The following is a 15,764-nucleotide window of genomic DNA, read 5'->3' on the forward strand; positions in this document are numbered from 1 at the left end:
TACTGTTAGAAGCAAACTAGCCAAATGTATGGAGGTCTCGGATGAGCTTTTTACTATGACAAACAAAAAGCTCAAACTGACTTCTAAGACTGAAGGCAAAAAAAGACTCAGCATGTTAGTGAGATGCTACCTTCTCCTCTCTGAATACAGCCACCCCTTTGCCACAAACCTCTACCTACAATTAAAAAACATCGTCAATCAGAATTATTTTGCTTTTTCTTAAACAAAAGCAGATGATCCGATTGAATTCACCCATTATAGGGAATGGACATCAATGATGTTTAACTGTCTAAAGCTAACAAAGCTCCATTTCTTTCAGACCGAAATTAAAAAAAACATTAGCAACATGTGCAGTTTTTCAATATTAAACAGACAAGAACCATAACATCTCAAAGTTCACTGTTCTGTTAAGGAGAGGGACAGAATGTTTATTTAAAATTCTTCTTTGGAATCAATCTCTAGGTAACAGACCGTAGTCCTCCTACTTTGTTTGGAGAGCTTTGAAAAGCACTTAGTTGTATAAGATATGTTATTTGTCGCTTGAATCATGTTAGAGTCAGTTGTAGATGTTTGTTCATTTTCTGTGAAAACTGTTTACCTGGCATCCACCTTAAATAGTAAAAAAAACTTTAAAGGAGATTCAGGACTTTCTCATTGAACCCCAAACCACAAAGGATCTAAATATGCACAGACTGCGTGAGAGCATATTTGGGCAGGGCCTTGGAGCGTAGTGGGAGCATTTTTGGGCTTTGGTCTTGCAGCTTAGTTTCAAGGAAATTCTGGTAAAAAGAGGAGGAGCTCAGTATATCTTGACAAGCTAGGACAGAGCAGACTTCCCTGAACATTTGGTTGGTAAAACAATGCCTTTCCACCTCTTGGTGGGACCTTCCCTTAGCCCTTCTTCCCCACCATTGAGCTATCACAAAGGTGTGAGAATTGGGCAATTCTAATGCTTTGGCATTTTTAGTTCAAAAAGCAGAGTAATTGGTCTGCACAATTTTGGGAAACAACGAAATTGCGATTTTTCTGACCTGTATTGCAATTTGGATTTTAAAAGAAAAGTGCATTTCTTTTTTCGTTTTTGGGAAGAACTTAAACATAGTGAAATCAGTGGTGGCTTAAGAGTTGTTAGCCCAGCTGTTAGCTTTTCCTTCTGACGCAGCCTCAGTCAATTCCAATGCACGATACAATTCCAGGGAGCCCCCCGCTTGTGATCAGCTTTTCTTTGCCCTCTTTTGGAAGTCTGATTTAGTTGATCATTTTATTTTCAATGTAATGGGCAGCTAAAGTAACAAGCTGTCGTGTTTGTTTTGGTGGTCAGTTGTGCGCCCGGCTACTTGACTAGGCGCCTACATCAGCCTATCAAAGTCGTGCACACAAGTCTTACAAACTTTGCCCTGCCTTTATTGGCTGGTGCCTTTAAAACCTGCTTCTGATTGGTCGACGCTGTTAAACCCTGATATATGAGAATTCTTGTTGGCCAAACACTCCACCACTCAAATAACAAACTGGAACTATAAATCCTTAAAAAACACAGTGTTTTGTGATTACACTATCGCACTACGTCACATCCTGATATCGATTCAATTTTGGTTAATCGCGCAGCCATAGAGAGTAGTATGATTAAGTTCACTCAACTTTGACTTGAGATGTACAAGAAAATTGAGATCAAAAATGTTTCCCTGTAAAAAATGCAAGTTGAGGGTTAACTTTGGCAAAAGTAATGACTTTCGGTTATTCAAGTACATTTCTCAATTCAAATGTCAGTCAAGTCATCTAATGTGCACAGAATTTAACACAGTGGCAACATTCCAAGCTTTAACACGTTAACCCCTCAACGTTCCACCTGCCCGCCGGTGGGCCATCAGACTGTTGGTAAACAAAGTCGTGTCGTCACAATGGCACCAGTCACTGAAATATGTTATGCCACATATCATTGGAAAGCTTTGACTCTTGTGACTTAAGATATGATGACCATTTCAAAATATACCGATCACGTAACATGACTGTTAGGTGTCTTCTTGTGAATATGCCTTGGGTGTGGCTGCTGCTTTCGATATTCAAATGAAATTTTCTTTGCATACCCCGTGTACCATGTTTATAGAAATTGAAAACAAGGATACACAATATATCAAATCAAATATGCATATACAAAACGGAATGTAGCATGATGGACTTGAAAACTCTGGGAAAAGGTTGTACCCCAGTCCGTTTGTGGTGGAGTGGATGTTCATGGACCGCTTTCCTGATGGAAGCGGTACAGTCTATGGCTAGGTTCCATGGCAATAGATTTTGTTCTTCCCTTGACTCGGCCCGGTTATATGGATTCCAATACAGATAAAGGGCGGCCCACAATGCCCTGTGCAGTCCTGACCACCCATGCCAGTTGTCCTCTCCTGCAACATGCATCCACAATATCACACGGTCAAGTTGATGCAGAGGATGCTCTCAAATGTTGATCTGTAGAAGTTGTTGAGCAGCCAAGGGCTGCAGACCAGCCCGCCAAATTCTGTGGAGGAAGAAACTCCTTTGCTGAGTCTTTTTCACCAGGCACCAAGTGTTTGTTGACCAGTTGAGGTCTGATGCAATGTGAAGGCCCAGACACCTGATGTTGTCCACACCCTCAACCACTTTTCCATCTAGAAGGGGGGAGTGTCATCTTTCTTGACATCCTAAAGTCCACAATTGCTTCCTCTGTCAGTGTTTAGCACCTGGTTTCTTGCTGAGCACCACTGTGCTGGTGTATTTCCTTTGTATTGGGTGCCATTGTTACCAAAGATGAGACCTGCCACTGCAACGTAATTTCAGAAATTGCAAATTTCACGATTGTATTAGTGGGATCAATGGCAACAATCCTGAGTAAACAGTGAAAACGGCTGGGCTGAGAACACACCTCTGTGGCGTGCCTGTGCTGAGGACCTGAGGGGATGAAGTAGTCTTTCCTGTTCTCACCTCCTGAGGCCTGTTGATGAGAACGTCTCTGATCCACTTGCACAATTAAGCAGGCAGACCCACTGCATGGAAATTCAACACCAGCTTGCCTGTAATGACGCTGTTGAAAGCGGATCTAAAGTCTACAAACTGAAGGCGACAGTTATTACATCGTAATTAATCCACATTACATTACATTTTTAGCATAACTAGAATATCTACGTAGTCTTTTTGCAAGATTTTCAAGCAATGTCCTTACGGTAAAATGAAGGGTCGTCAGCCATTTTTAACACAAAGGAAGCATCGACACGTTTACAATCAGAGAGACTGCACGGTAACAAGCCTTTTGGGAGGACAGGGCAACCTATTAAATATGTATGCAAAATATTACAGGCGCTGTCCTACTTATGAAAGAGACCATCGTTCGTAAGTTGAATTTGCTCGTAAGTTGCTTCAGTGCTGTATTTTGTATGGAATGTTTGTATGTATGTTTAAGGTTATGTTTAAGGCTTGTACAAGTAACCTCTATTGTTTTGTACTAAAAAAAAACATTTAAGAAAATAATATAAATAAATAAAGATGGGCCTCAAGAATTTGGCTACTTCCTCCTCCGTTGTAGAAAGTGGGCGGAAAAAAGCCATCCAACCATTTTCTTAACCACATCAATCTTTCTTATCCCACTTTTATTTCAAAACAAACGGCTCGCCTCTTCTTTACATTCTCCACCACCCATAGTGAATGGATGCACGAGATATTAAAGTATAAAACGTCAAAGAGATACAGTACACGTAGTATGTTTACACACGAACTAGGAAGTTGAAGCTGGATTTCTTCTTCGGGGTTGATGCTGGGTGAACTCTCACAGCGCCACGCGGCGGAAAGAAGCAATACAGTATTGTTCTCTACTCGGAAAAAAGTGCTCACAATACAAAACAGCAATGTCTGGATATCTTTCGATATCCCGAAAAAAATGTTCGTATCTACTGTTTTTCGTAAGTTGAATAGTCGTAGGGGATCGTCTGTATTAAGTTACTCTAGATTTGCCCCCAAATTCTTTTACATGAGTCATCACTTTTCGGGTATGATTAGTTGATTGAGTGCTCTTGCTGAAGAATAGCTTCTTTGTTTACAAAATAAAAAAACGTATTAATGGGTATCTTTCAAATGTATCTGGGGATCATGTGTGTTTGTTGGTGTGTGAGGCCTCAATATCTGACAGGAGTGGCGTGTCATATTAATATTAACATGAACATGTCAACATATGTCAGTTAAAAGCGCACACACACACACGCGCAGATACACACAATGCAGGGCTGCTATCATACAAATGCAGTTGGTATTGGTGATTCAAATTTAAAACTGCCAAGCCGTCTCGGAAATGAGACAGAATATCCCATTAGCGAAAACAACAATGATTTTTAAATATAAGTAGAACAGGAGATGACTGTAGAAACCCCTCACAATGACAAATTCCAAATATGTTCTGAAGGCCCTCCGCTGAATCCTTTATTTTTATTAAATCTCCTAAGTTGCAAAAGCAGATATCCCCAATTAATATTATTGTAATTTATAACAAGATTGTGAAACATTGTATACAATGTGATTAGACTCAGCACTTCTGGGTAAATGGCTGTGTAAATCAAAAAACAGTATCATTCTCCAATCATGTTAATGATGTAAACAGTGCAAAGTAGTTAAAATAACAAACACTAGTTAGGAATGATGGTCAAAATAACGAACAAACTGGCCTCCAATGCGCTCTCCTTTGCAGCTGCACAATATTAAAAAACTGTCAAGAAACTAGCAGAATAAACTTTTCAGATTCGTACAATCTAATAACATTGCAATTTGGGTGGGAACATATGTTGGCCTGGAGAGGGGTGGGCACCACTAGGCTGTACTTGCCCAACACGCACCACAGGAAATGATGCCTCTACGACCCTAGTCTTTAAGCGATCCAACCAACCAACCAAATAAATGTCAAATGTCAAGCGTAACATAATAATAATGATATGTTTCATAAACTCTGCTTGTACTTAAAAGTCCACTTTTTGAACATTATGTAGCCAAGCAAATTGCTCTCTGTTTTGCCGCTTCCAAGTGGACGGCCTTAACCTTATAATCAACACACTTATGTGCTTTTTGTTTTCTCTGTGTGTGTGCGTCGTACACATTTTAGCAGCAGCTCAACTCCTTCTAAATAGCAGTGCTAAATCAAGTTTTGCGTCCAAGCTCCACTTGATGATTGTGTCCCACTAATCGTTGATGCTTCACAAGAAATTACAGTTTTATGTCTTTATGTTTGAATCTAAAATGTGGCAAAAGGTCACAAAGTTCAAGGGGGCCAAATAGTTTCGCAAGCCACTGTACTTTTCTCTCCCTCTCTTTTTCTCTCTTTCTCTCTTGTTTCCTCTCTGTTTTCTCTTTCTCTCACTAGAGCTGTTCTTTGTTTCTCTGTTCTCTCTTTCTCTCACCCTCTCTCTCACTTTTTCCTGTTCTCTCTTTCTTTTGTCTTTTCTTTTTTTATCATTCTTTGTTTCTCTTTCTCCCCCTTTTCAGCTCCTTTCTCTAAATTACTAATTCTACCATGTGCCTCCGAAGCAAAAATGAGTGTGACACCCCTGGTTTAGGACATATCAAATTTTTAAGTTATTTTTCCGACAGGCAGCACTCAGTCACCTCAAACCATGGGGCTACGAATTGATTTACACCTGATTTCCTCTTTTAATGGTATAGGAGAAATTGGCTTTGAAAGTGCTTGAAAAGTGCTTGAATTTAGCCATGAGAAAAGTGTAGGGACTCTGATCTAAGAAAAAAACGGATGTCAGTTATCAAACAATTTAGGTCTCAACCAAAATGTTTAAGTTCAGATACAATACAGCTACTGTCATACGTGTCGTCTACTATTTGTGCAAATATTCCATAGAGTTCTTTGTCTGTCTTTAAGTCAAGATTATTAAACATGTTTGATCTGCTTCCCAATACATGTGATTGTGACAGTTGGTGTACTTTAATGAATTTGTAAAGTACTTTAAATTGATTGGGTGACAATCTAGCAACATAAGAGAAAGAACTAACAGTTCCAAGGGCTTTCCCCCAAAACTGTCAATCAACAGTTCCATTTTCCAAGGAGACCTGACCCCGAATTTGGTTTTCTGTGGAAATTAGGACAATCGGTCTCTGAGCTGTCACTTACTGTCACATACTCATTCAAAATTCTAGGGAGCGTGGACAAAAATTTATGTCCGAATCTGAGTTATTCTATGCTCTTAAAATGTCTTCATTTGAAATACATTTTTTATTTACTTTTTAAAAGGTCTAACTTATATCTGATTCCATTTTTGTCTGTCTTTAAGTCGAGATTATTAAACATGTTTGATCTGCTTGACCTTGGTAATAAAAGATAAGTCTACCGATTTAACGTCTGTCTTGCATGGCTATCACATAGTGTATAGTATAGAATTAAAACTACAGTAAAAGCTACAATTGCACTAAACATAAACTAGTACCTTATTTGTGAATTGATGAGTCAATAAAACGCTGATCACAATTGCAAAATTTGGATGCAACGGGAATCAAACCCGGATCACTGCGGATCATATCCACAGATGACACATGAGTATGCATTAGGTTTTATGCCATTAACAAACTTTTTTTTTTACTCACATTACCACATTGTTGATACAATTTTTGGATCGGTAATGAGAAAATTGTCAGATATTAACCCGGTCAATGGTACAGAAAAGGTAGGGAATTGTTGAAATACACTATTCTATCTCCGACTTGCAAAGTCTTTACGAAGCGCACGAGATTCTGAACTGAATGAAGAGAAACGCATTGTAGAAAGTGATTTGGTCCTCATAAAACACTATGTTGTGTCACCAAAGCACTAAAAGTACAACAGAAGAAGACAAAATACAGGGACTCAAAGTGACCAAAAACCATGTTATACTTTTGAAAAGGAGAGAAATAAGAAAAGAAAAAAAATATAAGAAAAAATAAATAATAAAGAAAAGGTAAAAAGGACGATAAAAGAAGAAAAATGTTAAATGAAAAAAAAGAATTAAGACAAAAAGTAAAACTCAAGAAAAAAGGAAAATAAAAAAAGAAGAGGAAAGTGAAAAAAAAATTAGAATTGCTTTTTTGTCTTATTTCTCTTTATTCTTTTCTTTCTTTCCGTCTTTCTTCTTCTCTATTTCCCCTTTAATGTTTTATTTTTCCCTTCTTTTCTTTTTATTTCCACTTTCCTTTATTACCTCCTTCGCTTCTTCCCTATTTTTAATTCTTTTAATTTCCCTTCTTTTTGTCCGTCTTTGAGAATGGCTAGGTAGAAATGTGAAGAAAAGGGGTGCTCTTTGCTCACTCTCAGTCTCCGTAGTTATTAGTCTTCCTTTGAGTCATTTTTAGTTGCACTACACATTACATCTTACATCTAGTGGACAAATATAAAACACTGTCCATTTAAAAACAGCAAAATGTTTTTATCAGCACTGTTTTTGTAGAAAACCCCATTTGACCCAACCTCACCCGGATCCTAGCTTCAGCGGCCCCCAACTAAAATAAGTTTGAGACTCCTGATTTAAATAAATGCATGGCTGCACGTATTCAACGTTTGTCACTTACAGTGTTTATTTTTGAGATAGGAAAAAATAAAATAAAGTTATATATAGATTTGTAATCACTTTCTGCTTGTATCTAGTATTGTGACTAAAAATAGTGTGATAACGAGATAAGACCTAATGCCTTTTCATACATCACCTATGCTCGAAATTACCTGGTGGCTAGGATTTGGCGCTCTTACCATTGTTATTCTGGTTTTATTCCCATCGTCACCATTGTTATGCAATTGTGGTCAGCTAAAAATATCGCACAAACATGATAATATACCGGTATGGATTTCCAATGTTTCTCAACACACGGTGCACCGGATTATAAGGCATATGTTTAAAATTCTGGCTGATTTGAGGTTTTTGGGTGCGCCTTAAAGTCCAAAAAATATGGTACCATACTTTAAAAAGGATTTTCTCATCTCATCTCATCAGCTGTACCGCTTATCCTCATTAGGGTCGCGGGGGGGGGGGGGGGGGGGTGCTGGAGCCCATCCCAGCCATCTCCGGGCAGTGGGCAGGGGACACCCTGAACTGGTTGCCAGCCAATCGCAGGGCACACGGGGACAGACAACTCACTCGCTCATTCACACCTAGGGACAATTTGGACCGGCCAATTCACCTGAAATGCATGTTTTTGGAATGTGGGAGGAAACCGGAGTGCCCGGAGGAAACCCCCGCAAGCACGGGGAGAACATACAAACTCCGCACAGGAAGTCTGGAGCTGGATTTGAACCCACGCAGGAGGTTCCCATGACATGAACTGTGCAGCACATGCGCTAACCACTGCGCCGCCGTGCTGCCTAAAAAGGATTTTATTATGAATAATTTAATTTTGTTTTAGAGTGTGTTTGCTATTATAGTTGTCTTTTCATTTATTGTGTTTTTAGTTCTTGTGTGTTAACACAATTAAAAAAAAATTTGTCTCTTATCTTTGCTGCACAATTTTATGGTCCGGCTCAGGCGAAGACGACGACGACGAAGAATGTGGCGAGGAGAAGCTGCCATCGTGCTTCGACTACGTCATGCACTTCCTAACCGTCTTCTGGAAGGTCCTGTTCGCCTTCGTGCCGCCCACAGATTACTGGAATGGCTGGGCTTGCTTTGTTGTGTCCATCTGCATGATCGGGTTACTTACAGCCTTTATTGGTACGACTTTCCGATAAGTACAGTGGTACCTCGACTTCCAAATTTAATTTGTCCTGGGAGTAGCTCCGTAACCTGAAAACTAGATAGGCATTTTGAAATTAAATGCGCTTATCTGTTCCAATCCGCCCCTCAAAAGTATTTTTTTTTTTGACAAATCATAAAAGAGCATCTGAAAATGAAACAGACATGTTAAAATTAGATTGCTGCACAATAAACATAAAACGAGAGGCATGTAATGTAAAAAAAGAAAACAAAGAATTAAGTAAATAATGTTTTGCATCGCGTTTCTTAAAAAACTGATCCAATGAGTTCTGCTTGCCGGCTTTAGACTGTCGCAAATGTCATGTCATAATGAGTGATAAACCGACTTTTTCTGGGTGATTCATTTCCACAAATTTTGGGACTTCGTGGAATTTTGGCAAAATGTCTTCATTTAAGGCTGATGAAATAATGGCTATGTCATCCTCCTTGTCATCTCTGAACTCTGTGTGTATGTTTTCATACCTTTCCATTATCTCTTGCTTCGTTTCAATGGCCAGAAAAAGTCTCTTTCTCTTCTTTTCTTCTTGTCCACTTTTGTCTTTCTTTCTTTGAGTCCATTGTGAATAATAGCTCTTTGTAGCGGGACCATAAAGTAGACTGTTAAGAAAGCAACAAGGGGACACAAAGAGCATGCTTGGAAGGGAAACACGAAGAGCATGCCGGGATTCACGCATACGCGTGGGTTGCCAGGTTTAACTCTGGGAGCTGTGAATGGCAGAACGTACTGAACTATATTTTTTACTTTGTATACTGAAACGTCTTTGGAACCAGAGGCAATAATTTCCTGTTCATGTAACCTGAACTTTCGTATGTAGAGACATTTGGAAGTAGAGGTACCACTGTATTACACTTTAAGTTGTATGCTCGGATGTGTTTACAAGTGTTCTGTTTCCATCTGAATGGGTTGTTACTACAGGCGACTTGGCGTCTCACTTTGGCTGCACCGTAGGACTGAAGGACTCCGTCACAGCCGTTGTGTTTGTTGCATTGGGAACGTCAGTACCAGGTAAGCAAACACTAAGATTCAAGGTTCGTACGGGTGCTTGAAATCCTTATCAATGCTTGAATTTTAATGTTTTGTATTCAAGGTTTTGAACATGCTTGAATTTTGGGTGAAGTGCTTGAAAATGCTTTAAATTGCTGCCATTGCCATGTTTCTTGGCAGTCTTACTATGAGCATTAAATGTAGAATAAACAAAAGTGAGTGAAAATGATGGCGACACTCCTGCTCTGGTGGCTCATTATTATGGCTTTGTCATATGAAGCGTCAGCGCCCCCTACTGGTCGCACTCAAGAGGAAAGCTCTATTTTGAAAACCGTCTCTTTTGGGTTCTCTTACTGAGAAGATCCGGCCGGCTCTTTCGGCTTCCAAAAAGCTACTCAGATTTTTAGTTTTTTTTAATGATCAATAATAAAGAAAAAAGTATGCACCAAAATATTTAGTAATTAGTAATTTCATATGTTTTAAGGGGAACCCTCAAAAACACATTAAATATAAATTAAAATATTCACATATCAACCAAGAAATATGTCAAATACAATGTTAGCTTTTTACACACTGAAGAGATTTAAAGTTGCACAACAACACAAAATCCCTGAAAATGCAAAACAATAAAATATAAAAAAAATATTTATCACTCTTCAGCGCTATAAATGATGGAATACAAATAAATAATTTTACGATCTATTTTAACCAATTTAGAAAACATTTTGAATGACACGTAAAAAAAATATATGAATTAAAATAAGTAAAAGAAAAAGCTAAAGATCAGCAGTCTCTAAGATAAAATAAGTCAAAATTTGGCTAATTTTTCTGCTTTTTATTCAAACATTACTTTCTTCCTTTTTTCGTTTTCTCATATTGAACCCAATTATTACCCAACACCTATTTAGTGTTTTCTGTGTTTGTAAACTAGTGCGACGTAGCCAAGCTGCGTGTGCATTGATGAAGCAGAATAACAGAATTCATGTAGGTTTATAGTAGCCCAATGACACAAAAAGATGGTAAATCATAGGTAGAAACAGCTTAAAATAGCTCAAAACACTGTATGTGATAGCAGCAAGATAGCGTTTTAGTCATCAATGTTAACCAAATAAATAAAACATTCTTTTGATCTGCGCTGCATTTCTTCCTTTGAAGATCCTGGAAAAATTGAGGGGGTGGGGATGTCTTTGAAAGTGCTTAAAAAGTGCTAGAATTTGGCCATGACAAAGGTGTAAAAACTTTGATATATGTTAGCAGGAATTATTTTTGTTATAAACCCACAATTTTTAGAAAGTTTCATTGTTTCCCCAAAATAATTTGGTGGTTGAACCGGTTAGGTGGGTTGAGGGCATGCCCTGTAAGACAATTTTGTCCATTTCAAACACATCGAATTTTAGAACAAAATCAAGAAGCTATATTTTTTAAACATGTGTGCTCTTGAAAAATATTGAACCATAAATACACTAGTCATAAAAGGCAATGACACAGCAAACAAGTCACATCCACGAAGCATGATAGGCGAGACAGGAGATTAATGCAAAAGAAGAATCTGTTGAATGTTCAACATGAGGAAAACGCGGCCCTCTTCAATGACAAAATTTTACCTGACGTCTAATTGTAACCGCGGTGTACTTGTCCCACCAAAGATCCACATTCACGCTTTTTACATCCATTTTAACAAGATACTTTTAACAAGAGTTCGTATAGTGGATTTTTAACGTTTACAATGAATTCAACATATTTTTCTTTGGTCTGAATTTTAACCAACATCATCCTTTTTAATGTATATGAGAAAATAGAAATAAAAACAATAATGAGTATAAAAACGGGTACAATTTACCTGCAAATGAATGAGTCACAACATTAGCTCTTCTGCTGGCTTTGATCTCTACAAGGGGAATTAATATTTTAGTAAAACAAACAAAACGAAAATAACAAAGCATATCAAAGAGCATTTTTTTTCAATTTACATAAAATACATTTTAGAATATCACAATACATTTTTACATCCATTTTAACAAGATACTTTTAACAAGAGATCGTATAGTGGATTTTTAACGTTTACAATGAATTCAACATATTTTTCTTTAGTCTGAATTTTAACCAACTCTTCTTAATAAATGTCCTCATTAGATCTTCCCACTCATGTACTTTTATTAAGTCTGAGCCATCCCCAATAAATGATGGTGGTTCTTTAACCTTTCTCTGTGTAACCACCTGAACCTGTGACTCATTTGACACATGACTAGGCTGACTCAATATGTTTGCTACATCTTGTGTGGCAGCAGCGCTAGGAGCTACTATATTGTGCGACTGTATACGTGAGAAAATGCTATCAGCCAATTTATGTCCTATCTCCTGAATAATATTTGTCATCTGATCAGCTACACCCTCAGAAATGTCACTCGTGCTCTGATTAATTGTGTTTCAAAGATGTAAATAAGTCAAAATCACAAAATAAATCAGCAGCCTGCGTAACACGTCACCGTATAGCACACTTAGTTATCTGCATCACTGTGACACTGCACGGTAATGAGATTAACGATAACGTTCATGCAACCAAAATTTTAAATACTGTGAGCTGATGGCTTCATGAAACGATGTGGCAGGTAGGACAGTCCTCGGTGCGGAGAGCTTGATAAAAGTCACGGGTCATGGCACCAATGTAACCGCGGTGTACTTGTCCCACCAAAGATCCACATTCACGCTGGACTGGATGATGAGGTTTTTATTATTACAGTTTCTGCAAATGAATGAGTCACAACATTAGCTTTTCTGCTGGCTTTGATCTCTATTATCTCAGTAGCAGTTCCCTCTGAAAACCGCCCAACAAAGCATATCAAAGAGCTTTCTTTTCAATTTACATAAAATACATTTTAGAATATCACAATACATTTTTACATCCATTTTAACAAGATACTTTTAACAAGAGATCGTATAGTGGATTTTTAACGTTTACAATGAATTTAACATATTTTTCTTTAGTCCGAATTTTAACCAACATCATCCTTTTTAAAGTATATGAGAAAATGGAAATAAAAACAATAATGAGTAAAAAAACTGGTACAATTTACCTGCAAATGAATGAGTCACAACATTAGCTTTTCTGCTGGCTTTGATCTCTACAAGGGGAATTAATATTTTAGTAAAACAGAAACAAAACGAAAATAAATCTAAACAGCTTGACAACATCAATCACATTACTGTGTATGTTGAGAGATGTGTCTTACCAGTAGCAGTTCCCTCTGAAAACTGCCAACAAACCCCGCCTCCCGGTCACATGTCAGAAGCCAAAACCAAACCCCACCCCATACCAGCAGGTGGCACTGTTGGACTCATCCTTGCAGGACACTTACCAAAAACTATGCACATATTTCAGCAGGAATTTCAATGAAACAAAAGTTATTATTACACCCGTTACATACACCCCCCTGAAATTCTACTTAATATGGGAGTGCTACACTAAACAGAAAAAAATCACATCCACCCTGACAATGACCCAAGAACACTTCTAAGATGACCAAAACTTTTCTAAAGAGGCTAAGGGTCAAAGGGATGGACTGGCCTATCATGTCTCTAGATCTAAACCCAGTAAAATATTTTTGTGCATCCTCAGGCGAAAGTTGGAGAAGCACAAGATCTCGAATAACCCCCAGTTCTGTCAGGGAGGAGTGGAAGAGCATTCCAGTGGTACTTAGTTGAACTTTGGTGAAATCCATGGCCAGGAGGATTAAGGTGGTTCTTCAAAATCATGGTGGCCACACAAAATATTGAACTTGAGGAACTTTTGTTTAAGGGTGTACCGGTACTCACTCTTGTTACCAGGAGTTACTAATGGCTATATTTGGGTTTTTTTGAGGGGAGTATACGGTTAATTATTTAATGAGAAAATTTAATAGTTATTTTGATGAACTTTACAATAATTATATATATATATATATATATATATATATATATATAGTTTTATATACCGTAAATTCCGGACTATAGAGCGCACCTAATTATAAGCCACACCCACCACATTTTAAGAAGAAAACCGATATTGTACTTACATGCATTCCAAAATAGCCAACAATGTAAATACAATTTGTACCTAAACTAACAAAATCTCACAAATAATGTAATCCCTCACTACTTTGTGATTTTAGTGAATGGCAGGTTGAAAGGTTGAATCAAGTATACCCAGGCCCGATTTTAAGTCCCGCGATTGAAACTGAATGTCATTCATTAAAGTACACAGTCCGAGAATGACAGCCGGCAAAATTAACGGAAAATGATACCGGTACTTAAGGTTTGATGCAGACCGGCAGAGTCCGGGTCCCGTTGAAAGTAATCCAAAGAAAAAAGTGTATATTTCCAAAGGTAAGGGTGGGAAAAATATATATCCACTATTGTCCGCCGTGTCCACACTCACCTTTACTGGTCTCCACTTCCCGTCAGCCCGCGTTTGTTAAGCCCCTTCTTTTTAATTTGCCCTTCCAAATTATATCAGAATAAGTGTCCAAAATAAATACGAATAAATACATTACATAAATATACAGTTGCAAATACATGGTTACACATATGGTATACATGGTTACACATATTTACAAAGAAAGACGGTACACCGAGAGAGTTTTCAAAGCTTTAATAATAATAATACAACTTTCATCCGGGCAGTTAATGCGAGCAACACGCTCGCAACACGGTAAACGGGTCTGTTAAAAAAAACATACCGTACTTGTAAAAATCACGGTAAACCGTCCTCATCTTCCTCCTTAGAACTGAAGCAATCAAAGTTGTCTTCCTCAGTGCCAGAAAGAAACTTTGTCGTATAGACCTCGTCCCACGCTCCTGCAGCCGGTGTTATGCCGAGAAATGCATCCCTGCCGAGAATTGCAACCCCTGTCGTGGGATCGCGCACACATCACTCCCACGACTACAACCACTTTTACCTCGTTTTATCTCACTTTTATATCACTCTTTGGGAATGTAATGGCGAACATATCTCCAAGACCACTTCGTCTTGCATTTGTTGGGAATGTAATACAACTTAAACCATTCTGTCTTGTAAGGTCAAGGGGCGGATCCTTTTTATCATTTAGAGGCTGGCATTGGCTTAAACGGCAAAACAAAGCCTGCAATTGGCCAAAAAAGATGTGTCAATGATCAGTTGAATCGATCACTATTGGCTAAAGTTATTCGGAGGTCAAGGGGCGGATCCTTTTTATCATTTACAGGCTGGCATTGGCTTAAACGGCGAAACAAAGCCTGCAATTGGCCGAAAAAGATGAATGTGTATACCACGTGGCTGACGGCATAGAGAAAGCATTTTTTTCTATTCTGTATTTGTAAATATTTTATTCTCCTGGATTTACTACCCTCACGGATATAAGAGGACATTGGCTGCACATTATTATGAACACAACGACTTCGGTGAGCTACTCCGGGTTTTATATTGTCCCTGTATCTTGTTTCAGACTGAACTCGATGTTTCTGTGATAAGCGGTGCAGATAATGGATGGAATGGAGTGTCTATTTTTAAATTGAACTCAATTCCAAGTGTTTATTGTCATATGCACAATAAAGTTGCGAGCGAAAAAGAAAATAGATACTAAGGAATGGTTGGCATTTCTTGAATCCCAAGACTTTAACCTTCCGAATGATGGAACGATGCATTCGAGTGACATCGTACGGACACCGCATCCGCACGTGTTCTCGACACGTATTTGCGTCTTTGCAAGCTTTCGGGATGTTAAGGCGGTAATAAGTTGGACTGAACTATCTGACTGTTTTGTCGATGTTCCCATTGTAGCGCCTTATAATCCGGTGCGTCTTATGTATGTCAAAAATAGGACCAAAAACTATTTTTTCGGGGTGCGCCCTATAACCCGATGCGCCTTATAGTGCGGAAAAGACGGTATATTCCACCGGTCTAAATCTTACTTTTTGTACTCGAGCGCCGCTGGCGGCCGTTAGAAATATTACATAAATCGGCCGCATCACTGAATAAGCCGCAGGGTTGAAAGTTTGGGGAAAAAGTAGCGGCTTATAGTCCAGAATTTACGGTA

At 38.4% G+C, this 15,764-nt stretch overlaps 1 protein-coding gene across 2 annotated transcripts in view; it reads left to right on the forward strand.

The window, feature by feature from the left end:
• The window catches only part of slc8a1b (solute carrier family 8 member 1b), a 213,727-nt gene that overhangs the window by 187,520 nt on the left and 10,443 nt on the right, over positions 1–15,764 (forward strand). For both annotated transcript variants that reach the window (XM_088351428.1, XM_088351429.1), the window contains exons 8-9: positions 8,502–8,687; positions 9,646–9,735. In XM_088351428.1, coding sequence (XP_088207554.1) covers positions 8,502–8,687; positions 9,646–9,735 — 276 coding nt within the window. The remainder of the gene's footprint in view (positions 1–8,501; positions 8,688–9,645; positions 9,736–15,764) is intronic.

Source organism: Urocampus carinirostris, chromosome 13 (assembly GCF_059441175.1).
Source record: "Urocampus carinirostris isolate Australia breed hairy pipefish chromosome 13, RoL_Ucar_1.0, whole genome shotgun sequence".
Lineage (NCBI taxonomy): Eukaryota > Metazoa > Chordata > Actinopteri > Syngnathiformes > Syngnathidae > Urocampus > Urocampus carinirostris.